This window comes from Paralichthys olivaceus, chromosome 6 (assembly GCF_024713975.1).
Source record: "Paralichthys olivaceus isolate ysfri-2021 chromosome 6, ASM2471397v2, whole genome shotgun sequence".
NCBI lineage: Eukaryota > Metazoa > Chordata > Actinopteri > Pleuronectiformes > Paralichthyidae > Paralichthys > Paralichthys olivaceus.
Genome location: NC_091098.1, coordinates 19,990,540 through 20,017,787, shown reverse-complemented (window position 1 = coordinate 20,017,787; position 27,248 = coordinate 19,990,540). Strand labels below are relative to the sequence as shown.

At 42.7% G+C, this 27,248-nt stretch overlaps 1 protein-coding gene across 13 annotated transcripts in view; it reads left to right on the top strand.

Annotated features, from left to right (window-relative positions):
- The window catches only part of LOC109635176 (serine/threonine-protein kinase WNK2-like), a 39,543-nt gene extending 12,317 nt beyond the window's left edge, over positions 1 to 27,226 (top strand). The window contains exons 3-31 of one of the 13 annotated variants that reach the window (XM_069526614.1): positions 2,514 to 2,686; positions 2,863 to 3,083; positions 3,172 to 3,329; positions 4,885 to 4,973; positions 5,382 to 5,601; positions 6,565 to 6,844; positions 6,932 to 7,044; positions 7,335 to 8,255; positions 8,795 to 9,955; positions 10,066 to 10,104; positions 10,560 to 10,736; positions 10,900 to 11,331; positions 11,690 to 11,983; positions 12,173 to 12,216; positions 12,935 to 13,094; positions 13,194 to 13,310; positions 13,859 to 14,029; positions 14,369 to 14,411; positions 14,679 to 14,777; positions 15,155 to 15,957; positions 16,346 to 16,403; positions 16,497 to 16,567; positions 16,715 to 17,367; positions 17,939 to 18,165; positions 18,328 to 18,552; positions 19,459 to 19,557; positions 22,767 to 22,811; positions 23,261 to 23,565; positions 23,694 to 27,226. In XM_069526614.1, coding sequence (XP_069382715.1) covers positions 2,514 to 2,686; positions 2,863 to 3,083; positions 3,172 to 3,329; positions 4,885 to 4,973; positions 5,382 to 5,601; positions 6,565 to 6,844; positions 6,932 to 7,044; positions 7,335 to 8,255; positions 8,795 to 9,955; positions 10,066 to 10,104; positions 10,560 to 10,736; positions 10,900 to 11,331; positions 11,690 to 11,983; positions 12,173 to 12,216; positions 12,935 to 13,094; positions 13,194 to 13,310; positions 13,859 to 14,029; positions 14,369 to 14,411; positions 14,679 to 14,777; positions 15,155 to 15,957; positions 16,346 to 16,403; positions 16,497 to 16,567; positions 16,715 to 17,367; positions 17,939 to 18,165; positions 18,328 to 18,552; positions 19,459 to 19,557; positions 22,767 to 22,811; positions 23,261 to 23,565; positions 23,694 to 24,044 — 7,749 coding nt within the window. In that variant the 3' untranslated portion in view covers positions 24,045 to 27,226. Of the gene's footprint in view, positions 1 to 2,513; positions 2,687 to 2,862; positions 3,084 to 3,171; positions 3,330 to 4,884; positions 4,974 to 5,381; positions 5,602 to 6,564; positions 6,845 to 6,928; positions 7,045 to 7,334; positions 8,256 to 8,794; positions 9,956 to 10,065; positions 10,105 to 10,559; positions 10,737 to 10,899; positions 11,332 to 11,689; positions 11,984 to 12,172; positions 12,217 to 12,934; positions 13,095 to 13,193; positions 13,311 to 13,858; positions 14,030 to 14,368; positions 14,412 to 14,678; positions 14,778 to 15,154; positions 15,958 to 16,345; positions 16,404 to 16,496; positions 16,568 to 16,714; positions 17,368 to 17,938; positions 18,166 to 18,327; positions 18,553 to 19,458; positions 19,558 to 22,766; positions 22,812 to 23,260; positions 23,566 to 23,693 lie in introns of all 13 variants that reach the window. The other 12 variants (XM_069526613.1, XM_069526612.1, XM_069526620.1 and 9 more) reach the window with 12 other exon arrangements.
- The last annotated feature ends 22 nt before the right edge of the window (positions 27,227 to 27,248 follow it).

The window sequence follows — 27,248 nt, the reverse complement described above, 5'->3', positions numbered from 1 at the left end:
GGACTATAGCATGACAGTTTCTATTTCCTGTATGTTGTACCTATAGCATAAAAATATAAAGCTCAAATAAATAGGTACTTAGTAGTAGACTTGAGGGTGAATCATACTGATTAAGAAAACTTCTATGATGCTAGTACTCCAATGTATACCATCTACAAGTGCAAACACTGTAATTCAAAAGTCAAACCAAAGCAGTAGTTGTGCCATTGCTGATTAATTCATATTTTCAAAGTGAAAAAGCTTGAGCCTTACAGCATGTGTAAAACCAGTCCCTCTAATTCGGAACTGTGACTCTTGCAGCGTTGTTGTCTCTACTCGTAGATACTTAGTCAAAGTAGCTGAACTCACAGTCATCACTCCACACTGAAGGTGCTTTCTTCTTGGAAACACCATGTGACATTTGGCCACAAACTTGATTTCAACACATAGTTTTGCAATTACATGGTATATTAGCCAGTGACGTTCCCAGGACTAATGTTTTAATCTGTAACCCGGTCTCCTCCAGAGGCCCACTGCTTCAGTATCTCATCCTGATGTATCTGTGCTGATGTATGAGCCACCAGAGCCGGGGAACTAATAGAGTTCAGCACACAGATGTAGTGGGTGGCAGCAGTGTGGCGCTTAGCTTTATAGATTGCTTCCTGCTCATGTCACAATGTATTTTTCTGTACCTGCTGCGCAGTATGGCTTTTGGCCTGTGTGTATAACCTCGTCTGTGCGGCTCCACTCTGTAGCCAGCTGAGTCTTAATAAGATACTGAAAATATACATGCACGCCGACACTAGATGGTCTGTTTGCAGCACTGATTTCAAATATAATGTAATTTTAAGTCACGCTTCTTAACAGCTCAAATTTCGTACCATAACCACAACGCAATTAACATGTCTTGTATATTGATGCTTCTGTCATATGCTTTTTCTGGTGTGTGCATGTCTTCTTGGGAGTGTCTTTCTTTCAGTGTCTCAATATACATGTGTATCTGTCTGTATCTCACCATGCTGTGTGCAACACCTCTGAGTCTAAATGCAACTTCTGAATTATGCAGAAGCCCCATGTCTGCTGAGAGGGAACACTGAATTGGGAGAGCAATAGTGTGAGCAATGTGTGTGTTTGGGACTTGGGGGAACACACTCTGAGGTGGGAACTGGGGGTTATTTAGGAGCAGGACTCTTTAGAGATGAGAGAAGAAATGATGGGAGGAGGAGGAACAAGAAAGAAAATGGAAAATGAGAGGAGAATATAGCCTCAAGGCAAGAAAGCTGCATCGCTTCAGGGTTAAAATTAGCTTTTAGCTGTCTCATTCCTCGCTGTCTCTCTTTTTAGACCAGACTTTCTCAGGTAGACTTCAGTGCATATGTTGCTCCTGCGCAGCAAGGAACACTTGGGGATAGCCTAACTTGGGCGGCCCCAGCCCTTGCATTGCTCAGTTTGCCTCAGTAAAAAGGGTTCTCTGCAGAGCTGAATTATTCATGGGACTTCAGAAGAGTGTGGTGAAAATCCCCACCCCCCACACACTTGCACACAGAACCTGATATGACACATGCACGCCATGCTTCATCATCTTATCACTCCACTCTTCAGCACATTGCATCACACAGCGTGTCTTTATAATTTTTAGGTTTTAGGTAATTTTTTTGCTCTTGTTCTACTAATTCCTCTCACAGGCAGTTTAGTGGTTGAATAATTAAATAGATTAGAAATCACTTGGTTGTATTCGTTGCATTCCACCGTCCGTGTAGTCTGCCTCGGTAAGGGGTGGGGATGCTTTTGGTCTATGCTCGATGTTGAATGTGCGCATCTGTTGTGTATTTTTGTTGCTGTGATGGCTTAAAAAAGGGAAATTGCAGTAAAGAAACCCCTGGCACCACCTAGAGCAAGGTACGCTCAGTGTGGGTGCAGCCGAACAGAGAATCGCTGAGGGAAGGGATTCAGGGAAAGAGAGCGGTTACTGAATGTGTATGCGTGGGATGTTTGGTGATGGAGAAGGGAGTGGTTGGCGTTAGGGGTGCAGAGAGGGAGACAGATTGCAGATATGGAGGGGGGGGTGAGTAAGGAGAAAGATGAAAAAGATCAATGACATACAACCTTTAGCTGCAGTGTGTTGTGGGTGTGACCATGTTAATGTGTGGGCTCATTCTCCCCGTGGAGTCATTGTAGCTGTGGTTTGTCACCATTCTGTGTCTCACAGCCTCCATGTTTGATCCATGCAAGATATTTAAGCTGCGTCTTGTTACCATCTGAGAAAGCCACTGATCTGGATTCTTCCCCCACACACAAAGTGTTGACTGTTTATCATCTCTGATATACATATGGTCCAATTAGAGATGTGCATATGGCTCAACGACTGAAGCAAACATTAATCCACTCACTCACTGTCTTTCCGACTGGATATATGAATTTAATTTGTGTATGAAATTGCCTGCAACGATACAGCCTCTTCTTGTGAAGCAAATATAGTACTAGAGTTTCACATTCATTATTTCTTTTTGTTGCATCTGTCGTCTTCCCTCTAGGATCGTAAGCTTTCAAAAATGGAGCGTCAGCGCTTTAAGGAGGAAGCAGAGATGTTGAAGGGTCTTCAGCATCCCAACATTGTCCGTTTCTATGACTTCTGGGAGTCCCCCCTTAAAGGGAAGAAGTGCATTGTTCTAGTTACAGAGCTCATGACGTCAGGGACGCTAAAAACGTGAGTACGTTTTCAAGGCAAATGCTGTGAAGACAACTCCTGACCAAAAAGTAGAAAGACAACATCACAAATTCTACTATTTGTTACTTAGAGTAAACTGAGAAATGTCTTGTGTGTTTTAAACGTACTTTGTAACTCATATGACAGGTAACATGTTTTACCTCTCCCTCCTGCAGCTATCTAAAGCGTTTTAAGGTAATGAAGCCCAAGGTGCTGAGGAGCTGGTGCAGACAGATCCTGAAAGGCCTCCACTTTCTTCACACCAGGACCCCACCCATCATCCATAGGGACCTCAAATGTGATAACATCTTTATTACTGGCCCTACGGGCTCAGTAAAGATAGGGGATTTAGGACTGGCAACACTCAAGGCAGCCTCATTTGCAAAGAGTGTCATAGGTAAGAGACTTTGAAATGTAATTCATCGTTCAGGTAAAATGGTAAAAGAAGAAGATAAATATCCTTTGGCTGTTCTCTCTTTTTTTAGGTACTCCTGAGTTCATGGCTCCAGAGATGTATGAGGAGCATTATGATGAGGCTGTGGATGTCTACGCCTTTGGCATGTGTATGCTTGAGATGGCCACCTCAGAATACCCCTACTCCGAGTGTCAGAATGCTGCTCAGATTTACCGCAAAGTCACAAGTGTGAGTCCTGATGATGTGCAAATAGTTTTGGAAATTGGATATGGGATAGGACCTGCATCATGTTTGCATTAGCTGTCACACATTCTTTACATTTAAAACCAAGCACATGAATTAATAATTCAAATGGCACATCAAAAGTATTTATATATTAATAGCAAAATGAACCAGTAAAATGGAGCATAGAAAAGACAAGGATGTTTTTCCTGCTTCACCACATAGAACACCCAGGGTGTTTTTAATTGAAGAGACGCAGCTTTCTTTTAGAGAGCTCTGCTCTGTTTGTTTCAGCTACGAACCTCAGCCTTGAATTTCTTGGGTGAAGAATCTAATGAGCCATATGGAGTCACAGAGGGAGTCCAAATCTCCTTTGTTTTTTAGATAAAGCCTAAAGGCTGTATTCCAGTCCATTTCAATGAGTGTACCTCTGCTAGCAAAGTGCACTGCAAACTGTTTTTGGATTAGGGGGTGTCTAAAATCATGATAGACTTCCTGATTTGATGAACGGTATTGATTTTTCACTCTTGAGACTTGGCAGCATTGGAATCTAAGAGATGACTCTTTCACTGGCTGTTAAAGAAGCAAAGGCCTCCATGCCCATATTGCCCTAGATACTGTTCTCTGGATTGTTACCATATGCATATCAGAGTGCCCTGCAGAGACCACTGCAGGATATTAATAGGAGATTGATCAAAGAGAAAGCATGATAGCTTTATACTATTCCCTGAGTACATACAGCATGCAGCTGAATAATTGGTTGGAATGTTAATCTAGAGTATGCATATAGATTATATAGATTACATAGGTGCAGAAAGATTTAATAATAATAATACAGTATAGGGAGAATGTGAAAACTCAGTAAGATGTGCCTATAAAAAGGGGAAAAGAGCGCTGGACTAAAATAAATAAGTGTCATATAAAATGCAACCATTTTGTGATAACCTAACCAAAATGTTTAGAGTATCAAACCCTTTCACTGTGGAATAGAAAAATATCCAAAAATCCATCCATGTGCTGAGGATGTTCAGAGCAGTCAAAACACCATAGAACTTGACACCAGCTGTGTTCTAATTGTAGTTTACAACAAAACAATCTTCAGGAACAGGGGCAGACTCCAGACAGCTGCTTCTTCTGACTAAAGTAATAGTAGGAGATGGGTGCTCCTACCTGTCTGCACCTACTTTATAAACTCAGCAAGACTGTGTCTGAGAATGGAGATGGAGATTGTGCATTCACCTATGATTTAGTAAATGCATTGAGCTCTCATGAAAAGACGTTTGACAGTGCTGCAGGAATAGTTTGAGAGATTTCTTAAGATGGTTTTTGTATTCCATTGCAAATGACTTGGAGGCAATCTGACCACTGCTGCCCGGTAATGTCAAGGTCGACAAGATTTAACAGTGTTTCACTTAAAATGTATTATCCGGGGGAGGAGTATCAAAAAAACAACCCCCTCACACTGCACTCTTTCCTTTGTTTTTCCCCAATATTTGTCATCCATAACAGTATCATTTCAAGGTATGTCCTCAGCCTTTTGTTTACATTTCCCCTTTCTCAGGGAGTGAAGCCAGCCAGCTACAACAAGGTCATGGATCCTGAAATCAAGGAGATTATTGGGGAGTGTATCTGCCAAAAGAAAGAGGAGCGGTGAGAGAATGTCCACATCATTGTCCAGTGTCGTTAAATGGGCCCACAAAAAGCCATCTCAGTTCCGTGACTTTTTTGCTCCTGCTGCGTATTTCTTAGTTTGGCTCTCAGCAGCACTGCAGTGTCCCTCAATGTCTGCAGGGTGTCTCACAATTTTGTTACAGAATGACTATCAAAGGTTCAGTGAGGGACTTTGTCCTGGCAGTGACAATGTATGTATAATTACTGTGTTTGACCAGTCCAAGATGTCCTTTCACTATTGACACCCCTGAATTTTTGTACCAAGGTGAACTGCTAATATACCGATGCAAAGGCCATCTGCAACCCCTCAACATTACAGATGAGTGGCTGCAGTGTGTGTAATACACGTTTGTACCAGAATCTGAGCTTCACTGTTCTTTCACCCAGGTACACCATCAAGGACTTGTTGAACCATGCTTTCTTTGCTGAGGACACAGGTGTGAGGGTAGAGCTGGCCGAGGAGGACGATGGGAAAAAGGCCTCAATAGCCCTCAAATTGTGGGTGGAGGACCACAAGAAGTTAAAAGGGAAGTACAAGGAGAGTGGAGCCATCGAGTTCACGTTTGATTTGGAAAAGGAGGTCCCTGAGGTTGTGGCACAAGAAATGGTAAGTGAATCATTTTTCATACATAATAAATTAGAATTTGAAATTCCCTTACTTGTCTTTGTTTTACATTGCCTAAAACATTTGACTGTCATCTAGACATAGCTGATTCTGCTCCAAGAATTTTGCCGTTGCCTTTTAACAATTAATATTTACAGGATGTAAGGTTTGCATGTCTTTGTGCCTTAAAGTTCTGTAGCTGTTAGCAGTGCTAATGATCAGGTTTGTTTCTTTAGATGAAACTCAACAATTTATATTATTTACAAAATCTGAAATTTTAGATTTTTAGGGGGTGCTTACACATCATGTGTAAGTAAATAGGTGAAAGACAGAACTTTAGTCAGAGGTCTGCCCAAATGTTGCTTTGGTGTCTTTTTTCTCACAGCATGTTGTTTATTCCTCAAACAACTGATCCAGTCTGTGCCAAACATGCTTTCCTGGTTTTCTCTTTTTACATTTCTTTTGTTAACCAATATCTTCCTTTTAGTTCTTTCCCTCTCCCACATATGTCGTCCCTTCTGTGATGTCTGATCTTTCCTTCAATTTGTCTGTGTTGTGCCGACCAGGCTGTAAAGCCAGAAATAACCCATTAAGGCCTCTCTATAACAAGATCCGTGGGGATGAGAGCAGACATATGGATCAACAGCACAATGAGATGTTGTATGGCCGGCATTCTTCTATGTCACAGGGGGATCTCCTGGTCATTCATTATTGCTTTTTTGCTAATGATGTAGTTAGTTCAAGATGTAGTTTTCAAATCAATGCTTTTTGATTTGCAGATGTATCAGTACTAAACAATGAACTAACTGCTGACAGAGGGAATGGTTCCACATTATTTTGATCCCCTTGTCATTTTTTTGCTCCTTCTCCATTACACGCTCCCATTTTTAATGCGCCCTCTTTTCTCTCACGTGCTCAGTGCTAAAAATACCCTGGAAGTCATGCTCTTTACTTTTTCTTTGTCAGGTGGAGTCTGGCTTCTTCCACGAGAGTGATGCTAAGACTGTGGGAAAGTCGATCAGGGATCGCGTGGCACTGATCAAATGGAGAAGAGAGAGAACGGTATCTGCTGCAGTTGCAGTGGATCAGAGTGAAGGAGGACAGAGGGTCCAGATGACTCCATCTCAGGGCATCTGTGCTGGGGCTGCACACGTAGGACAGCCCCCTATGCTGGAACCAGAAGAGCCTGATGCAGACCAACACAACAGGCTGTGTAACCAACCAGCCAGTGCCACCTCAGTCACATGTAAGAGTTTCTGCTCTCCTCCACTTAAAACACAAATTGAATCTTTGACTTTTTTATGAGTGCATGATTTGCGTGTCTCTGCAGCAGACAGCACGCTCGACAGTGGCATGGGCTCCACAGTGTACTCAGACTCCCACAGCAGCCAGCAGAGTGTCCTCTACCAGTCCCTACTGGAGCCTATTACTATGGCAACGCAGCAGGTCTGTATCAGGAGCACACACCCAGGTGGACAATGTATGATCAGATATAGTTAAATATACACAGTTTTTTCAAAGCAGTGACTGATCACTTGGCCTTGATACCGAACGTGCTACATTCACACACATGCATTTATTTTTTGAAATCACACTTTCATTACACTCATGCATTCATGTATCATTGAAAGCAAGTTTTTTTTGTCCTCATCTTATCATTAAAACTATTTTCTTTTGGTAATAATCTGTTCATTTTGAGTAACATATGTTTTGCTTTTGGGTTGCTCCTCAATTAGTTCCAGAGCAGTAGCCCTTTTCTCACAGATCGGCCTCACTCCTGTGAAAAGGGTGAAATATGGGGGGGGGCACTGAGTCCAGAGCTCAGGACTCGATTGGGAGCAGCAACCCGGAGAGGAAGTGCTCCTGTTATTGACACACACAGGGCAAACCACATTGCTCAAATGCATGCCTTCAGTCAATCGCCGAGATCGATTAGTCCCAGACCCAGCTTCACATTACCAGAGAACCAGTCTGAACTCTGCCCCTCTGAGCTTCACTCAGAGGCTGGGGATGGATTTCCCACCCAGGGAGTTCTGTCTATGCTGCAGGTCTCTCCTATGTCATCACTCTCTGAATACCGCCGCCTGAGTGATACCGGTATCAGAACGACATCAGAGGCAAGTGAAATCTCAACACTACCTGTGCCAAGTGGACGCAGACATTCTGACCTCAGCAGCCTTCTGAGTGTAACTTGTCATCATAACCACCATTTTGCCATGCATAAAACCCACATGTGCCAGGCCTGCCTTGCTTTGCTTCTTTTGAAGTCACGAGAAGGGAGCCCCCGCCACCCTTCCTTTGTCATGCCAGCACACCACTGTCCATGTGACTTAAGGCACCACCCATCCTTTGGTGGAGCCATGACCACCCCTGGTTATGGTCGGCCAAAAGGTTCCAGCGATTGCTCAGATTTCTCACTGCTGCAGAAGTCCCTGTTCAATATAATCAGCCGCAAAGCAACCCCCTGTCACGCCACACCCTCCCAGGCCGCATTTCTGCATCCCTCAGCTGCACACAGGCCTGCTCACAGTGATGGAGGCAGCAGCCTGAAGAGTCATCTCCTGAGTGGCAGTTCAGTTGCGGATCAAGAACCCCTCCAGGACGGCAGGGACAGATTAAGTGCCGGAGAGCAGCAAGTTACCGGGGCTGTTGGAGTGGTAGGTCATAGTAGCAGACAAGCCACTTTGGTATCCCATACGGAGCCAACACCTGCTTAACTGATTTCTCCCTGCAAGAAGGACCATTCTGCATGGAGCTGGTCTGATCTTCTGTCCACTGTCTGAGTTTCGCTGCCTGCCTAGGCCTAAAGAGCTGACCATCTTAAAAATCATAAGCTTGATCATGTCGGAGGACCGTGGCATAATCTCTAACAGGCATCGTTTCTGCTGATTTACCCTAACAGACCCCTTTCTAGATTTTTATATTTTTCCCTTTCTGCTTTACTGGCTGAATGCTACAGCTATCTTTTTCCTTAGCTTGCCTTGAATAGATGGCCTCTGATTGAAGAAGCGGTTACTGTCTGATCTCCCTCCTATCAGTCTGCTTTTCCTCCCTTGGGTCCTTATTTTATCTCACACCTGTCACAGCCTGCTCATTGTTGTAACAGATGTTTCATTAACCTATTTTTATCCCTTATCCTCTCGTTATACTTGCATTCATTTAACTAACTTTAATTTCTCCCCTTTGTTTTTCTTAGCCTAGTTCTGCAGGGCAACAGAATCAACATTCTGTCCAAGGCCTGCCTTCTTCCAGCACAGCAATGACCACACCACTGCAGTACCTCCAGCCTGGACACAGTTACCCTGCTGCTCCATATGCTGGTCCACCTAGTGCTGCTACACCAGCTCCAGCCGGTCAATGTTCAGTCAACATCCAGCATGCAGGCAACGCTGCTGGCTATCCACCTCCAAGTGTGCAACAGACCCAAGCTGCAGCACGTATTTCAGCGTCATCTGTGCCACAGAGTCACCAAGCAGCAGGCTACCAACAGCCAGCGGCAACAGCAGCTTTTTCTTTGCAAGTCCAACAAACATGTCAGAACTGTGTGGCTCCCTCTCAACAACAGGCTCAGTCTACACCAGGATATCCACCTCCGGTTCAGCAACAGACTACAGCATCAGCAGCCGCAGCAGCCGCCCTGCCAGCACATCAGCCTCTTGCATCTGTAGGTGCAGCTATTGCAGCCCAGTGTCATCCTGCTCAAGCTCCCAGCACACTGCAGCATGTCCAAGCTGCAGTCAAACTGCCAAGTCAGCAACCTTGTCAGAGCTCCTCCACACCAGCACTTTACAACCAACAGATCCCTGTTCAGCAAGAGCACAAACAGCCCTTACCACAAAACACTCAGTCTAGCATACAAACACAGAATGGTGGACAGGCTTATATTCAACCTCAGCTCCAGCTTCACCAAGATACTGTGCATCCCCTACACCAACAAATTGCACAACCACCTAGTGGTTTTCACTGTCCCAGTCAGCAGCAATTGCACACCCCAGCTCTACAGCAGAAAGCCATGCACACAGCAATTCCACATCAAAGCCAGGAGGTGTCCCAGTCTACTGTCCAACAGGTTCAGACCCCAGCCTCTCAGCCTCATCTCACTTCAACCTCAGCTGTGCAGGTTTCGGCCTCACATCAGAGTTACCCTGCTGCAGGTCCACCTGATGCTGCCTCTCAGAGCTTTGCACACTCTGCTCTCAATGTTCTGCACCAACAGTCTGCTCCAGCTCAGAGCCAGTACCAATCTGCACAGCCCACTGCTGCATCACAGACCTATGGAGGGGCTACTCAGATCGTGACTCCTCAGAGCCTTCCTGCCTCATCCCAGCATGGCCAGGCTGCACATATTTCTCAACAGGTGAGAGTAGAAGCGGTGCATTAAAGCTTAGCGGCATTCACTGTGCCCCAGTTTTGAATTTTATGTTTGTTTCTCCTCCTCTGACTCGCCCTGTTTTCATTTTTCATCAGTTTCAACCCTATCTTTGCATCGCTGCTTTCCTGAATCAGGTAGAATGCCTTTGTCTCAATGCATTTTGTCACTCTGGGACTCACTGTGGGAGGGACAGAAAGTGCTGCACCTCAACAAGGGAACATTTGTGGCAGTGCTGTTATTAGTTTTGCTCCTACTTATATTATGGTCCCTGGGTTTGATTTGGTGCAGCCAAATTGGAAGCAGCTGTGTTGGTGGACAGTAGTTGAATGGGGAACAGCTCAATAAACAGGAGTTTCCTCGGACAGGAGCCAACAGAGAGATAATGTAAGCAGTAATGAAAACAATAACAGTGGTTTTAGCTGCTGTATCCGCCAGCCTTCCTAGTCTTACTTTGCTTAGAGAAAGGAAAGTATGAATTATTCTGGAATCAATAGGAGGAAATGCAGGTTTCCAAACAGAGAGGTCAAATTGGAATCCTTGTCATAACTGAACCACTTCTCTCTCTTTTTCTCTTCCTTTTCATCTGTAGAATATACCTGCTGGACAGAGCATATCCCAGCTTGGACAAGACGGACAGGGCCAGTTCCCTTCCAGTATGCTGACCCAGGCACTTCCCCCTCAGCAGCCAATGGCTCAGGCTACTGTCCATCAACAGTTCCAACCTTTGCAGATATCAACTTCTCTACCACCAACACACCAACCCCAGGTATTGTTTGTTTATACTCAGTCATTTCTTACATTGTATTAAAGATCAGTAACAGCATTGACTTGAAGAAATGTATCTTGTGTCCTCCTCCTATATTTGTTTGAACATTATTCTTTAGAGTATTTGATTTCCCTCTGTTTCTTCCTTATTCTTTTCCCTTCAGTTTCCTTCACAGTATCCCACTGTCCAGGTGATGACAGCTTTGACTGACTGTGAATCCTCCTATCCTTACCCCTACACTGCTCCTCACCCTTCAACCACCTCTTCTCTGAATCACATCTTTCTTTCTCCCAGACAGACTCTTCCAATGACCCCCTCTGTCTCCCCTCTCTCCCCTTTACACATTGAAAATTCATTAGTCTCACCCATCCCAGTGTCCCTCATACCTTCCCCCTCAACTGGGCTGGGTAAGATGGAACCCACATCCCTACAGCACCAGCCCAACACTGCTCTGAAGCAGAGTGTTAGATATGAAGCTCCTCATTCACAACCTGCACTTATATCTACATTAAACACCCATCCCATACACATGCACATTTCCCCTTCCCAAAACACACACCTTCCCACAAATGGCAGCACTCAGCCTCTGATACAGGTAATTATAATGGGTGCTATGGAGTGCTGATGTTTACCAAGAAGGTGTGAACTGGAGTTTTGAGTGTTCATGTGTGTTAAGGGTGGTTTTACTTAAGTGAGCCTTTGACTAATCTTTGTCACATTGTTTTAGAGCTTTGTTTGCTCATAGCTGTGTTGTTGTTCTGTAGCTGAAGGATAATAAGCCTTTATATGTCGATTAGGTTAAATGGTGCAGGAAAAAAAGAAGAAATCTTGTAAAAAAAAATAAATAAATAAACACATAACAGCTGAATACATAGGAACAACAAGGATTCATTATCTTAGATGTAATACTTGTAATAATGATGATGGCGATGTGTAATCTTGTTTGTCCCCAGCAGGCCCAGGTCAGCCATCCTGAGCTTGTCCCCTCTGCTCAGCCAGTGCAGCCTGCACTTTTCTCCCCACCTCTCTATAATGGGACTGATCCAGGCGCAGCCACCACTGTTGCCAATCTGGACAACAGCAACTCATTCCAGCTGGCCTTGCAGGCCCAGAGTCAGGTTCAGAGCCAAATTCCTGTGCTGCAGCCCTCAGACTCTCAGCAAGCATCATCTGGGTCTGCCAGCTCCAGTGTGACTCAGCAGAAACCTCTCGGTTCTCTAACAGGAGCAGCAGAGACCAACACGGAGGTATGGAGACATGACTCACTTATTTCACAACTTATTTCTTTCTCTGCCCACATCGCTTTTAAAAAATACCAGTACACTCGCATACAACATCACTGTACTTTCTCTTTCTTCACAATCAGTAAAATTCCTTTAAAAAAAAAAACAAATTCATGTTATTCTCTTCTGCTCTCTCTGGTTTTTTTGTTTCAGGATCAAACCACAGAGAAACACACTGCAGGACAGAGCTATGACAGGTACTTATTTTTGTAGTTGACAAGTCAATGATTGCACTTATAATAAATACCTATCTGATAAGCGCAATCTAATATGTCAAATGGACATTAATCTCTCGATGGAAATTTTGTTCGAGGCACTGACCTACATTCTTTCAATAATACATGTGGTCTTACTTATTTGAAAATGTGGAAGTTTTTGTTTACACTGTTACAGTAGCCACACCAATACTCTGTAACACTTGTAAACAGACATGTTCTCGCGGAGCCTGACACTGGTTTGCCACACTATTGTTGCTGTAGTTTAAACTTCCTGTGGCAGAGACATTGTTTATCTTCAGAAAACATTGAGAGTGTTCCAACAAACATTACAAGTGATGTTAAACCAGCTACCTCTTCCTCCTGAAGTCTGATGGCACTAATGTCATTGTTTTAAGCTCTGTATTGAGAGAAGTTCAAGACGGGAAGCCCCCTTTTTTTCCACCAGTCCAAAATTTCACTTAGATAACATGTTTTATTCATCACACAACTTATTTACTGTATTTCTCTTTGTCTATCCAGCTTCTGTTGTTGGTACACTGATAAGACAATATGCACATATCTGCTATTTGTTAGTTTCTAACATACAGGTAGATTATAGCAATAGCTTCCCAAAATAGTAAAGCTTTGTGTTGGCTATTCAGATAATAATTAAAGTAGCACTTAAACTAATGTCATTGCCTTTTCTTCCCCAATTAAGTGTCAACTCTGACGCCACGTCAGGGAAGGAGATGAGTGACGGTTATGAGGGGACACATGGAGGCAAAGGTGAAGGGAAAGTCCGCAAACACCATCGCAGGTCCACAAGGACTCGTTCTCGTCAAGAGAAAACAAGCAGGCCAAAACTCAGCATGCTCAATGTGAGTATATATATAAATATATCACAATAAGGAACATATTACTTAAAGCCTATGCAAGAAATAAAAGATAATGTATTTATTTGTCCGTTCTTCCTGCAGGTGTGTAACACTGGGGATAAGATGGTGGAGTGTCAGTTGGAAACTCACAACCATAAGATGGTCACATTCAAGTTTGACCTGGACGGAGATGCACCGGAGGAGATTGCCACATACATGGTATGCAGGAGTGTCTGTCAGTTCAGTCAGTAGTGTCTGTAAGTTGTGCGTTGCCCTGGAAGTTTTCTCCTATCTCTGAAACACTGGAAGTCTGCGTGGTGCTATTTCCAGCTGCAATGCAGCAAAGAATCTCAATGTTTCTGTCTTGCTCTTTCTCTCTCCTCCAACCTCAACCAGTTCACATTGGGCTCATATTTATAGACATATGAATATTTTATAACATAAATGCTAACTCCATATCCACTAACTCGTTGTGGATAAGATAGTTGGTCCAAGGCAAATCTCTGCTTGTGAAGCTTGATAAGAAAATGGTTAGAATTATAAATATTTCATTCAACTTGAGACTAGTTTTGCTTTATGTTGGCATTAAACTACATTAAGAGAATATATGTGGAATTTCAATCATTTTATTTATTTTACTCTTTATAGTCACTAAAACATGCATCTGTTGATCCTGGCGCAGCCATGACCACGGTTTCATTTAGCTATTGCTTGTTGAGATAGAACATTTCTACTACCTGTTGTCTTTTCTCTGTCCTTACTCTCAGGTGGAGAACGATTTCATTTTACCTATGGAAAAAGAGGTATTCATTGAACAGATGAAGGACATTGTGGACAAAGCTGAGGACATGCTGAGTGAGGACACAGAGGGTGAGAGGAACTCTGACCAGGGAGGCAGTCCCAAACAGAGCGAAGGAACTGACACACTAGGAACAGAGGTGAGAAAGGAAGCGCTGATAGTTAGTAGTTGTAATGGTGTAATTTGTCTATGAGGGACTCCTCCTCGGATACATCATCCTGTCAGCACTCTCAAGATGACTCCCTACAGACTCTCAAGATGACTCCCTACAGACTCTCAAGATGACTTTGACTGCAACGCTGCCAACAAGAGATGCCAAAAATACAATTTTTGCTGATGTGAAATTTGTTTCTAACTGAATTTATGTCTGAAGTTCACCTCTCTCTGGCTACTTGAGTAAACTCATCACATGTTTATTAAATTAATGCACATGCATCAACTCTGTAAAGTAATCCTTCTTGTTCTTTTGGAATTGAAGGCATCAGCGCCCAGCACCCCACAGCTGGTGTACCAACAAAACGGTAAGACTTTGATCCCCAGAAACTCGTATTCATCCATGCACATGTTTCAGTTCTAGTCAGTGGTTTCCTGTACATTTATAGATATTTACATTTAAGAAGGCTTTTATGGTTTGACATTAGAATATGAATGATTGAATGAATGAAAATCAGTTTGGATTGTTTCATTCTCTGTAAGTTTTCTTTGAATCGTCAGTCAGTAAATTTAGCTCATCTACTGGAGTGATTTTATAATTATAATGAGACTTTCATTCTCTCTCTCCTTGACAGTCCTCCATACTGGGAAGCGCTGGTTTATCATCTGCCCTGTAGCTGAGACACCCATGCCAGACAATAAGAAGACTACATCTCACGTCACTACAGCCCACGGTCTGCAACATATTATTTACTGCTTATCAGACCAAATTCTTTAATATGAGGGTTTGCCTTTTTTGCTAGAATCATATTTCCTATAGAATGAACTGAGTCATTTGTGTCTCACTTGCTGCTCTCCATACTGAAGCGCTGCACATGCATTCAAGTGTGCGCCAGTGCAGTTATACCGGTGGGGTCAGTTATATAAGAGTGCTTCTGCAGTGGTAGAAGGGCAGGATTTATACTCCAGCTGACAGATCCTGATGGGGGAAGACAAGCCGTGATATAACACTCTGGCACTCACAGGACTTAGACCCTCTTCTTCACAGTCTTGGCTGTTTAACTCCCAATCTGTTTCCCTCTAATTAACTCTCCTCTTTTTCTTTCTTCAGAGGCTGAAAACTCTGCTTCATCATCAGTCAGGCCCAAGTGCAACACAACTGCAGTGACTACCCCGGTCGCATCTTTATCTGCTCAAAACCCGCCCTCCTCCTCCCCCTCTCTGCCCCCTGCTGCTCAGAGCTCAGAACAAACTCCAGACCAAAACATTGGCAAAGCTCGGGTCCAGCAGACTCAGCCCTGTGTAAATAAACATCCCATTGCTGCTGCTGGTGTCAGACATCAAAACTCCCTTCCTGCAGTAGAACCTTGCATCTCTGCTGTCTCTTTGGTGACGGACATGCCATGCTGTGCTATTGTGCCACCTGTCTCTTTGGATGTGAATGCCACTGATAAAGGAGCAGCTGGAGGTTTGGCTTCTTCTCAGACTAATCAGCCCACTGAGAAGGCCAGTCCGTCTGGAGAGCTACCTCCTCAGCTCACCTCCCATCAGTCTGTGGTCCTGCAGCAACCCTATGCCACGCCCATGCAGCCTGGGACAGTAACCTCCCAGCCCCAGAGTCCAGCACATCAGACCTCCCAGAACTCCCAGTCATCAAGCCAGCAGCAGCCAGCAAGTGGGGGGCCAGGCGAGTCAGACAGTGAGGGACCACGCAGGGTGGAGTTTGTTGACCGCACCATCAAGACTCTGGATGAGAAGCTGAGAAACCTGTTGTACCAGGAGCATGCTCCCTCCCAGCCTTCAAGTACGACATCTGACCCCCAGGCCTCCAGCACAGAAGGAGTCATCACCCCGCCAGTCTCGGATGGCCAGAGCACTGAGGGAGGACTTGCAAAGAAGAAGGGGGACCCACTGGTAAAATACACTTTGTGTTTTGTGTATGTAAGAGAGAGAGTGAGTTTATGTTTGAAAGTTAAAAATGTGTGCAGATGTTTGTTAGGAGCTAAGTTAATGGAATCATCATTGAATTGTTTACCTGCACTGTTATTGATTTGACTACTGGCTAAGACTATTATTGTGTATGTACTGAAAATTACTGCTGTGAGTACAATAATGTTTCATGATCTCTTCCTCTGGCAGCTTCATTTTAAACCAAGGTTAGACTCACTAAGACAAAACTGATGTCAGGAGAAGTTACTGCATAGCCTCATCATGCTGATCTAGCACATGTAGTGACTTTCTGTTTGCAATTATTCACATTATTCCAAGCTCCCACACACATCCTTCTCTCTTTCTCTCTTAGCCTCAGATTCTGGAGCGCACAGATAGTGTGGGTGCACTAAGTGACTCTGCAGTGGCAGGTAGGTAAAATGATTTATGTAATGTCTATATCACATTAATCAGTTCTCTTTTTAAATTGTTTTTACAAGAAATTCTCCTTTCTGCTCCTTTAGCTAACAGGGTTTTGAAAGGAAGAGATGCAACTGTCAGCTCCACTTCATACAGATCCAAAAGCCGTTTTCAAGTAAGAACCCAATTTCTTCTTCCACTCAACAAAAATTATATTTGACCAAATAAGATTATATTCCAGGCCTTTGCTTGTCAAGTGTACTCGTTTATGATGTAAATGGACCTTGATTTTGTTATGAATGTGAGATGCTCTTCTTTCCAGATCATCCCCACTTGTCCAGATGTTGTTTGTCGTTTAGAGAAAAGTAAGACAAGCTGCAGCACCTGCAGTTCTACAGCACCCTCAAGTGGTTCTGGAGGGTCTCACAGTCAGACCAATGTAAAAGGCAGGACAGAGAAGGTTTGTGTGGCTGCTGGCAGATCGTCTGTGGCAGCTGCAGCCGATGAGGAGAAAGCAGGAACATCCAAAACCCACGGTAGTAACCGCTACTCTGCCCCACCAAACCTCTACAGAGCCACCTCCAGTCCTGATGTCACCCCGCACCATATTCCCCGGGCCCAGACCATTGACAGTCCTATGCATAACAACTACCACCACCACCTCTACTCTGACTCAGCAGATGAGGACAGCAGCAGCATAGCTCTCCCTCCGGCCCACCCCGCTCCCCCAGCTCATGCCCTGTCTGAGCACAGTGGTAGTGACCTCATGAAGAGGGCAGTGGCCTTCCTACGGCGCACTGGTCGGAGCAAAAGTGAGCAGAGCTCCGATTCACCAAGCCGACAGCCTGTGGCAATGAATGGTCATGTGCCCTCGCCTTCAGCAGGACATGCCCACTCCTCTTACATCAGCAGTGACAACGACTCAGAGTTTGAGGATGCAGATATGAAGAAGGAGCTACAAAAACTAAGAGAAAAGTAAAGCAACTTCCACACATGCACTCATCCAAAGCTGCACAGTTTTTTTCATTTTGAGCCTTAACTTCCTCATTGATCTTCATCACTATGCAATATTTGTTTTTTATGCAGAGTTTTTCTGTGCTAGGGGCAGAGAAATCCAAAATTAATGGTTTATAATAAAATAAAAAATCAAGGTGTTTACTAATGATGAGGAATGAAATGGACAGATTTAAATTACACAGTTGCGAGGAGGATTGTTTGAGGATCAATTGATAACATAATGAACCCAAATCCCCAGTATTTTTTGGCACCATGTGACCACTCAATATTTTCAGTGACATTAATGACTGCCTAGAACCCACATGCTATGACGATGAGGTTTGTCGAGGTTTTAAATTTAATCACTAATCCAACACAAAAATCAGGAGGGAATGTCTCTTGACATAGGTATCATCTCTGCAATCAAGGATTTAACAGAGAGTAAATTACAAGAGGGATCTTGAAAAAAGACCATGAAACTGAAAAGCAGTCTCTCAGTGGCCTTTCAAGCTCATTTATGTCTGATCTCCCCCTGTAACTTTCTCACCAGACACATGAAGGAGATCTCTGAGCTGCAGGCATTCCAGAGGGGTGAGATTGAGCATCTGTACAAGGAGCTGGGCAAAACTCTACCTCCCAACGTCGGTTTACTTCATGCAGCACCCCCAAGTGGCCGCAGGCGTAGGGCCAGCAAACACAAGCTGAAGGCTGGAAAACTGCTCAATCCGATGGTGCAGCAACTCAAAAACAATCTTAACGCCACCATTGAGAGGAAAGGTGTGTGTGGTGGGGGTGGTTGTGTGACTAGTGTTTCAGTCTGAAGCAAGCATTTTTCTTTTTGCACTGTGGTAAACACAGTGATGGCGTCAGGCTCAGAAAACTGTAGGTGTGTGATTCACAGAGTGATTCATTCTGAGTCATGCTTGTTTCTTTTCCCAGGTGAGAGCGGTGCCAGTTCCTCCAGCTCCCCGGCTAAAAGTTCAATTCTGTCCGATGGCTCTGCCCACTCCAGCGGCAGCTCCGGCTCCAGCAGTCATCCCCATACTGCCCCAGAGCAGGTTCACACACAGCAACCCTGTTCCTTGAAGGGCTCGTTCTCCTCAGACAACATCTACGCTGGTCTACATGGTGATGGAATGGCCCCTCAAGCAGGCCCTGGCCAAGGTACACATTATAAATTAATCTGCATGCTTGTGCGTGTGGATGGGTCATGCTATCTACCACACAGCCATAAAGGTTGAAGGGAAATTCTTAAAATTGTTTATGTTGTCAAGATGATCAATTGACAACATGGATCCAAAGACTTACACCTTGAAGGATCACAGACACAAACAGATCTGCGTCATTTTAAATAAACTGTAAACTTTTCACTGACATAAAAGCCAAATGTTTGACATATAAATGATTAGATCTACTTAGGGTGGCTAGCATCTGTTGGATTGAGGAAAGTGGGACTTGTTTTCTTTATTCTTTTTTGTTTAACTCAATACATCACAAGCTAGTTGATCTGAAGATGTTCAACAACTCTGCAGCTTTGTGAGATTTTGTTTTGTCAAATCTGTGCTTCCGTTAAACTTTTGAAACCAGTGCCAGAACTTTCTGTTTCTTGTGTAACTGGCAGATTTATTTTAATTATTTATTATTTCATATTAACATTTTTCTTTTAGTAAAATGTGTCATCACATTTCAATCTCTCAAATAAAAGAGTATTTTTTTGGTTTTATGCTAGAAGTACTACTATGGATAGATGTTGCAAATTGTTCTATGACCACATTAAATACACAGTATGCAAATAGACCAGCAAAAAAATATATACACAATACACAGTACCTTTAGCTGATGGTATGTTTTTCTCTCTGGTTCCCCTGATATTGCTCATAATCAGTTTGAATTAAATCAGATACAGTTTTATTAATCACCTGATGTAATATTGGTATCCCCTGCACACACTCCTTAGTATCCTTTGCTGGTTCTTTTGATGGTGGGGGTTTCACATCGCAGTCTCTGTGCACTTTTACAAAGTGTCTCTCTTGTTTCTTCTCTTCTTCCCTCTTATATTCATTTTTACAGGCTGGACGGTTTACCACCAAACGTCAGAGAGAGTCACCTATAAATCTAGTAGCAAACCACGCACTAGATTCCTCAGTGGACCTGTGTCTCTGTCCATCTGTTTGTATTTGTTCTTTTCTATTTCCCCTCACTCATTTCCATCTCTTTATTAACCTACCTCTCTCTCTATTAACAATGTTTTTTGTGACATATAATCCCATCACTCCTCTATCCTCATCTGATATTCATCACCCATCTTTCATCCCTACCACCTGCCCTTTCCCTCAACAACCTTGTGTTCTTTATCATTTCTTTTGACAGCCAGAGGATATCCATCACATGCACTTGATTTTTGGTATGATAAACTCATAACAAAGTCGCTTGATTCTGTAAAACATAGGCACACTAAAAGGTTTGTGCAACCAGAAAATGTTTCCTTTCCTCCAAGCGATCAGTGAAACGGGTTATATTTATGTGGAGCTTGTGTTTTGACTTGTAATTATCCTCTGATTCAATGCTCGCGTTATAAACCAATGCAGAAATGTTTGTGGACACCTTAGGTTAGAAAATGATTCTGTTGGATCCCAGGTTTGTTTATCGTTTTCAAGAGAAGAGCTCATCAAATATGACCACTTTTATAATCTTAAAGCTAAAAATCAGCATTGTCAATGACATCGAGGTGACACAGAAGTAACTGTTTCTGTGACTCATTACTTTCTCAAACCCTGATTTAAAATCTGGCTTTCAGGTTTCTTTTTTAAAATTTAGGATAATGAAAGGATACCACCAGAGCGATAAATGAATCACCCTCTGATATAATTTATCTTTCAACAATGTGAATTTGATTGTAGCCTCTATATCAAGAATTTATAATTGTCTAACTTTATGATTCCTGCAGTACTATCACAAAAGGCAAAGTGGCTGATGGTTCATGAAAGTAAGACATTCTCAAAATATGCAGATAAATAAAATCCCCACTACTCCATGCTACCTTTCTATGATCCCTTATCTCTGCAGCACAGATGCAGGAGGACTTCAGTGTGCTTTATGTAGACAGATCTCATGTTGAGATGACAACTATACCTGCTGTTGATTTGTATCTGCTGAAATAAGATGGTGTGTCCTAGTAGCAGTGGCTTTCTGAATGGATCGCTGAATATATTGTTCAGAGTAATTCCTAGAGTGTTTTCACCTACTGGTCTGATGGCTTAATAGACTTTTTAATAGTTGTGCAGGAAAAAGAAATATGATACGTTACATTTGTGCTTTAGTACAACCTGAGTATAAACTTGTGTTCTCATTAAGCAGTGGTTGTTTTATCAACACACACTGTTCTGTGAGTGATAGTCGTTCATTATGATTTTGATATTAGTCCTCAAGGTGGTAAGTACTGTATCTTCTCAGAATGTAATGAATACGAAAAAATTTGCTCCTAAAATTTTTAATTGATCCAATAGACCCACCATCCAGTGTCTTGGTTTGGAGATTGAAAAGGAAATATTTCCAGGGTGTGCACGCCTCTTTAATCTTAATGTGTGGCCTTTAACACTTAATAATTGTAGATATTTATCTTTACACACAATTTCCTCTGGCAATTATTCACAATTCACAGAACCACGATTACACTTATAACCATTCATTTGGGGTACGATGCCCCCTCCCCATCATACAAATGCTTTGTGCAGTGCTTCTGGCACCACAGACATACTGAGCTTGTGAATGGCTAGTCCTCTCCAAACATGGGCCTGAGGTCAGATCTGAAACAAGACGGTGTGCCTGTATGGACGTATGTGTGCGTGCGTGTGTGTGTGTGTGTGGACAGGGGGAGGGGGGTCTTGTGGTTTGAAAACTAAAGGGGGATCATTAGTGTTAAAAAAACTTTACAACTTATCACAACAACAATTGATTTGTAAAAATCCCACCACCAAGAAAAAATAAATAAGTTGCTAAAAGAATTAATTTGGGGATGGTTTAGAAGACACAGGCAGAGAAGCAGGATTTTAGTTCTTAAACATTCTCCTGACCTTCAAATCGTCTTATCTTGCAGTTAAATTTAAAAAATGAAGGATGTTAATTTGACAGTTTATAATAAATAATGATCAATAAGAGTAATGATAAATGGCAACATAAAATTCATGATAACAGAAATATATTTAAGATAAGTGTTAATCGATCCATTGGAATGACATTGTCATTCAGTTGTAATGTTAATGTAATGTTAGTTTAGGGTTAGAGGCTAGGAAACGACCCCACAGTTAGAACAAGACAAGTGTGTTTGTATATGTATGTGTGAGAGAGAGAGAGAGAGAGAGAGAGAGAGAGAGAGAGAGAGAGAGCCAAAGCCTTTAAACCCTGTTTATTTGTTGTGTGTTTCCATCCACTGTTAATTTCAAAGGCATATCCCAAGTCAGGGCACTTTGCCCAAGTCAGCAGTCTTGTGCACACTAACACAAAGAGCCCCCCCCCAAGAAATCAGCCCTTCCCTGATAAGCAGGGCCCTTTGCTGTGGTAGAGGAGAGTGCTCTCTGTCCCTCATGTTTGGAGGGAGAAGACGTGCATGGTGCAGGCGCCAGGCAGGGCACTGATGGAGACTTGCTCCGCCACATGAAGGGCTGTATCATCAATATTACTACTTTTTTTTTTCTTCTTCCACCTCTCCTGAGTTACCTGCATGTTTCTGACAAGTGCCGACTCTGACGAACCCCCTCTAGTGTGTGTGTGCTCTTTCAGTTTTAAGTTTCATTTCTTTTTGCTTCACGTTTTTGTTTCACAGGCATTCTCACATCGCGAAGGGATCTCCTTTTACTCCAGTGCTACATTTTGTTAGAATCAGTTACTCTGTTAGGGTCTCTCCCTGCCAACTAATGGACTCACATTAAATCTTACAAATTAAAATATCACTTTATTTGTAAAGCTAATTATGATGATAGTGATTGCACTTTGACAGATTTCTGTTCATTACAATATTGATAAAAAAAAAAAAAAGCCTTGTCATTAAGTTTAACTACAAGGGAGCATAAAGTCTGTCTCCATGCCAACAAGGTCACTATCAACAAAGATCGAACATCAACACAGCATGTTCTCTTTCTTAAGCTTGACAGGTATACTTTCCAATAGTCAACTTTTACAATGATTGCCCAAAGAAAGCACGTAGGCTCTTTTTTCCAGTCTTCCTCACAGATTTTTAAACCCCTCGTCCTCCTCTCTCCTCTCTCTCTCCCCAGTTGTTTTAATAACTGAATGTCCTTTTGAAGCAGCTTGTCCACATGTGCTGTGCAGTGTGTTCTGGCCTAACTGTTTCTGTCTTGTGCTGTTTTACCTTCTTATAGGGTCCACTCTGAAACGACTATGTCTAGGCAAAGAGCGCAGTAGTAGTAACTATCTCATTTACTTTCTTACTCTCTGTCTTTCTTCCTCTGTCCTCACAATTCCAATCCTTCATATGTTTGTGTGTGCACTTTTATTTTCTCTTTATGGTTTTGAAAATGTGCTGGACCTTCTTGAATATATATATATATATATATATTGGTACTCTTACTCTTATTTTTACGTTGGTGGTGGTTTTGCATGGCAGTGTGTCTCAATTCCTGAATTTTGTCATTGCTTGCATATCATACATTTCATTTGTAGATTGTTATTCATCTAAGTCATTCATCAATCAGTTGGCTGCTATCTTGGCAAAATGTGTGTAACAGTCCTGAATAGTGATATTAGAGGGTAACTCTGTCAAAAGTGCATTACATTATGTCATACAGTAGCCAATTGATTTCAGTTTAAATTTTTTTTGATGGAGCAGATTTTTAACTCCTTTATGTGTTTTCAGGGTCTAATCTCAGCACCGCCGCAGCTCAGACGGCCTCCAGTCAGACACAGCCGCCACTCACCTCAGCCACACCCTCACCATCTGCTCAGCCTATTACACGGCTCGCTCAGATCCAGACCAACAACAGCAACAACAAGAGAGGCACGTTCACCGATGATCTTCACAAACTGGTAGACGACTGGACGAAGGAGACTGTCGCGGCAGCCAATCAGCCACGACCCTCCCTGAACCAAATCAAACAACAGAGACGCCAACGAGATCTGGAATGCAAATCTTACCCCCCCACAGGAGCAGCTGGACATGAGGTATCCGAAATGGAGACGTGTACTCAGTGATAGATGATTGCAGATCGTTGGAGTTTGACGTATTACATTTGATGTAATTAAGAGGTGCTCTATGCACTGTTATGTGAAAGAATTCCCTTCTGTTCCAGATGAAATGCCATGTTGGTACCAGCAAGTTCCAGTTGCCTCTTTCCTGCCCCCTGACTGCTGCTTTAGGTCCTGGTATGCCTACAAGTCTAGCTCCCAACTCTGCAACCATGCTCCCTCCTGGGTACCTCCTACCCACAGGCTCCTATGGTGGGATGGTTCCCGGTCCTCTTTACTCTCAGCAGTGGCCCGGTGTGCCTAGTCCTGTAGGGTCAGTGGGTCCTGTAGGTCTCCTCGGTGCTGCAAGAATGATGCCCTATAACACGATGGCAAACACAGGGATCCAAACCTTCCCTCTTATCACGCACAACCCTGAAAACGGCCCCTGTCCAAAAACCACTAGGACTACCTAATCTATGAACTACAACTTGTCAGTGTGTGTGTGCGGGATAGTCCACCTCTGTTCTCTTCTGCTTCCCCAGAGCCACAATTGTACATAATTTGAATTTGTAAATAATATGACGGAGTGTTAATGTTCTTTATACAACAAATACTGCCAATCAGCCACAACATTGATACCACTTGCTTAATATCATGCATGTCCCCCTCGTGCCATCAAAACAACAACAACCCGTCGAGACATGGGCTCCATACAACCTCTGAAGGTATCCCTGTGGCATCAGACACCAAGACATTAACATCAGATCCTTTGACAGATGCATCGGATTGACATCTGGGTTATTTGAAAGTCAAGACAACTATTTGAACCCTGTCAGAAGCCAATGCAATAAGGGAGCATCACCATGAAGGGTGAGCTTGGTCTGCCAAAATGTTAAGGCGGGTGGTACTTGTCAGAGTAACACCCACACAAACCCATGGTTTCCCAGCAGAACATTGACCCAGAGCATCAACTCACATTTCCTTAAAAGATGCAAATGCACCGTCTACATGAAGAAAACATGAGATCAGACCAGGCCTCCCTCACCATTACTCTATGTTCCGGTTCTGATGGCTTTTTCATTGATGGACAGGGTCACCACTCTGACCGTTCTGTGGCCACATACACATTTATTACGACAGCTTTCCAGTATAGCTGTTGTTTGCAGCAATTTGTGCAACAGTTTTTCTTCTGTGAGCTTTGATCACACAAGCCTGCCCTCGCTTCACACATGCATCAGTAAGTCTTGGGTGCCCATGACAACTAACCACTGCATACTAGGATCACCCTAAGAAGACCGTCTGCTTTTCACAATCTGGCCCTCGTCAGAGTTGCTCAATTTGGGTTGTTTGCTTTCAACACATCACTTTCAAGAACTGACTGTTCACCTGCTGCCTAACGTGTCCCACCTGGTGTGGAAACCATAAAACCTTTTCTTCACCTGTCAGAGGTTTTATTGTTGTGGCTCATTGGTGTATATATGGACTTAAAGTGCGTGTGTGCGCGTGCATGTGTAAATAAGTGTGAATAATATACAGTACTCGTCAAGTGTGTCTGAATACCTAATGCTTTTTGGCTTTGGTCTTTACTGAACTAAGCCATACAACACATTTTGTCTTTGGTCAAGAAAACCTATTTCACTCTTTTCTTTGTTACTGCAGTTTTCACGTTGATTTTTGCCTTTCTCTGTGTTATGTACAATTTAAACACTACATTGGAATCCAAAAAAACCCAGTGGAGTGAGAAATGGTAACAAGACAGTATTTACAGTGAAAATATTTGAAGGAATGTAGTGCCTTGAACATTGATTTTTATTTTTATTTTCGTCTTAGAAACAAAGCATGTCTGCATCCAGGTTATTTTAATTGATGGTAGCTTGAGTGCAGTTTCTTATTTTTAATGCATTACAGACACTTTTGTTTTTGGTTTACATATTAATGCCCTTGTAGAACTGCACTATTAACACAGTATATGCTCTTACATAAGTAATAAAGTCATGTTTTAACTTTTGTTTACTTTCCACCCCTGTGACCGATGGAATGCCATAGTGGGGAGACGTACCGTTGCCTTGCAGAAACAAATGGTTGAAGATGAGAGGATAAAAAATAATTACACAAGAAGCCAAAATCCACTCTTTCAGGTCAAATGGTTCAGTTGGACATGGCCTGTTTTTTTCTTTCTTTTTTGGAAAAGACAGTGTTGTAGCCTTGTGCTCAAAGGAAAGGCCGTGTCCTGAGCCATTTATACTAGACATAGTTCTTTCTACAGTATATAGCCTCTGGTAGTGTTCTGATCAGAATGTAGCAGTTAATATGTGATGGCTTGAGGCTTAAAAGTGCAATTTAACCCCTCCACAAAGCTTTGATGGTGGCCTTGCCACAAGCCTTATCTCTGATGTGTGCAACAGGAGCAAGCTGAAAAGTTGAACAAAGACACAATACAAGCGCGAGACAGATATTACCAGGCAAAATATAAATACTAGAAATCACCCAGCAAACTCTGAATTCACTACTGCTAAATGTCCTTTCAGCTTGGCTGTCCTACTACTCAGCATACACTGTATGTAAAATGTTCTGTGCAATCACCAGTCAAGTCTGATGGTTTTAATTTATTTGATGTTTAAAGCTTGATTATTATTTTTTTGGATGGCTGCTATAGTCCGAGGTGATTCCTCTGTAAAGATTAGCATTCGATTCACACATGGTACTTAAAAATACAAGACTTCTAAAGTTTAATTTACAAAGAGAAATGCTCACAATGCAGTGTTATTATTGCCTTGTTGAAATCTTGGTAATGTGTTGATTTCCCAGGTTGCTTTTGATGACAGCCTTTTATTTTTTTGTCAGTTATATATTGCAAAATTCAAATACTTGATGTGGGAGATTTGCACAACAGATAGTCTCCCTTAATTCTAACATATGTTAAAGTGTTTCCTATTCTGTATATTGTGGGTTTCACCGCCTGTACTTTTTTAAATCACTGACAAGTGGCATGGCATGGCCAACTTTTCATGTTCCACAAAGCAAAGCTAAACAATACAGTTGCTATGGTGAAAAACTTCACATCTCCACGACACATTTTAAAGGTTTCAGCACCCCAATCCTTCCAAGCTGTGAACTGTACAGTTTTCTTGTAGTTTATATTTGTACATTTTGTTTGTTTGACTGTTCGAGGGTGGTGGTGGTGGTGGTGATTAGAGGGAATGCTTTGATGTATATTATTCCATCAATTCGGTTTGAATTGGACTTTTATAGGATATTATGCAGAGTCTTCTGCTTTGGTGAAATACTTCCAGTAGTAAGAGATTTCTGTTCTCTGTCACTTGTATCTGGTAAATATATTTTGTTCCACCTCCCCCTGGCTGCGAACTTGTTAGCAGAGGAGGGAATAACTATTGTTGCCATATTCATTTTGGGTGCAGGAACAGAAGACGAGTGGAGAATCACACTTTGACACTTCCCACTCCGCTTGTCTCACTTGTCTCTGGACAGCATTGCCCCCTGGTGAATACGCTCTGATTGTCAAAGGCTTGTATTTAAACAGTGTGGGATTGCTTCTGCCTGCTGTATGACCCACTGCATTACCCCCACCCTGCCCTGCTGCACTCTAATCACAGACTGTATGTTGAGAGAGAAATAAATATTATTTTGTGCTTGATGCCACGTGTCATTGTTTTTAT